The sequence below is a fragment of the Aureococcus anophagefferens genome (assembly GCF_000186865.1).
Source record: "Aureococcus anophagefferens unplaced genomic scaffold AURANscaffold_759, whole genome shotgun sequence".
NCBI lineage: Eukaryota > Pelagophyceae > Pelagomonadales > Pelagomonadaceae > Aureococcus > Aureococcus anophagefferens.
This window is the reverse complement of record NW_008706067.1, coordinates 1-1805: the sequence shown is the minus strand read 5'-3', so window position 1 is coordinate 1805 and position 1805 is coordinate 1. Positions and strand designations below refer to the sequence as shown.

Genomic DNA, 1805 nt, shown 5'->3' with positions numbered 1-1805 from the left:
CGACTTTTCGGAGAAGATGTCGTTCCATTGGGTTGGGGAGAGGACTGGCTTCTGCACGCGCGTCGTGCGGCGCAGGCTCGGCGAGCATTCGAGGGGCGGGTCGTCGTCGACGGAGTCCTCGTCTTCGAAGGTTTCGAGGATCGCGGACGGCATCTCGCCGTCGTCCACGTGCATGACGCCCTCGCACGACGCCGGCCGCTTCAAGAGGCGCGCGTCCTCGGCGCCGTCGACGCTCACGTACTTGCGCTTCGCGGCTGTGACCGGGAGCCGGAGCAAGTTGGCCGGGGCCTCCCCGGCGGTGAAGATGTCGTGGACGTAGCCGCGATGGACCCGCTTGTATTTCAGCTCCACCTTCTCGTCCGACTTGGCACGGCACACGCCGTCGTACCAATTGCCGTCAACGAGGAACTCGCAGCTCTCGCCGACGTCGGGCCAGCGATCCGCGGGCGCGAACTCCGGCGACGGCGCCGGCGACGACGCCGGCGACCCCGAGTACAGCGGTGTACCGGCCTCGCGCACGTTGTAGTCGCCGGTGGTCTCGATCATGGCTCGACGCACCTTGTCGGGCACCGTCGATCCGTCGACGACGTCGGGCTGTTCCTGCGCGAGCGACTCGAGCTTTCGCGTCGACGGCGTCCGCGTGCGCTTCACGGCGGGCGCCTCGTCCGCCGGCTCGGCGGCCCGCGGCTCCGTCGGCGGCGACTCGACGACGCCCTCGTCCGTCGCGTCGCGCTCCCGCTTGCGGTCGTCCTCGCGGAGCGGCGACGGCGCCTCGTCCGTCGGCGCGTCGGCGCGCGGCTCCGTCGACGACGGCGGAGATCCGGAAGCGCGCCCGCTCGCAGCTCCGGGCGGGCCGCAGCGGACCGTCTCCGTGACGCGGTCCTGGAGCGCGGCGACGTGAGCGTAGCCAGAAGGAGAATTCGAGTATAAGCCGCAGTGCTGCTTGAGGCAGTGGAGGATCTTGCCGCGCGTCGCATCGCGAAGCACGCTTGCGGGCAGCACCTGCTCGAGGTCGCAGACGTGGCAGCGCACGCCGACGCAGTCGCCCGTGAGTTTGTAGGCTTCGAACTGGGAGCACTGCGTGCCGTGCTTGTCCACGTAGTCGTTCGACAAGAAGCCGCCGTCGGCAATCACCACGCGGACGTGCATGTCGATCTCGCACTGGAGGTTGCGCACCTCGTCCGAGGGCGTCGCGAGGGCGGCCAGTTCCTCGGCGCTGAGAGCTGCGTCGGCCGAGAGGTGTCGTAGTTCTCTTCTTGGCATGCCGGCCTCGCCCTGGGAGAAGCGCACGAAGATAAGCATCCGAGTGGTGCTGCTGACGACGCCGCGGCGCGACGCGTCGTTCACGCAGCACACGGCATGGCCCGGCTGGAGCGTCTCGCCAGCGCTCGCGTACTGCACCTGCAGATCCTCGCTGCCCACAGCTGGAGACCCGAGATGCGGCGGCGACGTTGCGCGAGGCGGAGATGCGGGCTCCTCAGATTCCGAGTCGTCGTCGTCCGCCATCTGGTCGTCGGCCGCAGCGCCGTCGCTGAAAGAAGCAAGATCGTCCTGCTCTTTCACCTCCGAACCGCCATAATCCGAGTCGTGGTCGTCCGGCGAAACGCCGTCGCTGGAAGGAGCGAGGTCGTCCTCCATTCCCTCGTCCGCGCGAGAAGCTTCCGGAGACGGCGGCGCGGCGACGGGCTCCTCGACCTCGAGAGCGCTGTCGTCGTTGGAATTGTCCATGCTGTGGCCAATGTAGCGCGCCTCAAACTGCTTGTGCGACGGGTGGAGCAGGCCGAAAATCAGGTCAGCATTCAATT

General features: G+C 68.1%; 1 protein-coding gene across 1 annotated transcript in view; it reads left to right on the top strand.

Moving 5' to 3' along the window:
- The window catches only part of AURANDRAFT_68997 (hypothetical protein), a gene marked incomplete at both ends in the record, with an annotated part of 1884 nt that extends 1382 nt beyond the window's left edge, over positions 1-502 (top strand). Inside the window, one exon of the mRNA XM_009044743.1 lies at positions 346-502. Within this exon, the coding sequence (XP_009042991.1) occupies positions 346-502 (157 nt within the window). The remainder of the gene's footprint in view (positions 1-345) is intronic.
- Between the last annotated feature and the right edge of the window lie 1303 nt (positions 503-1805).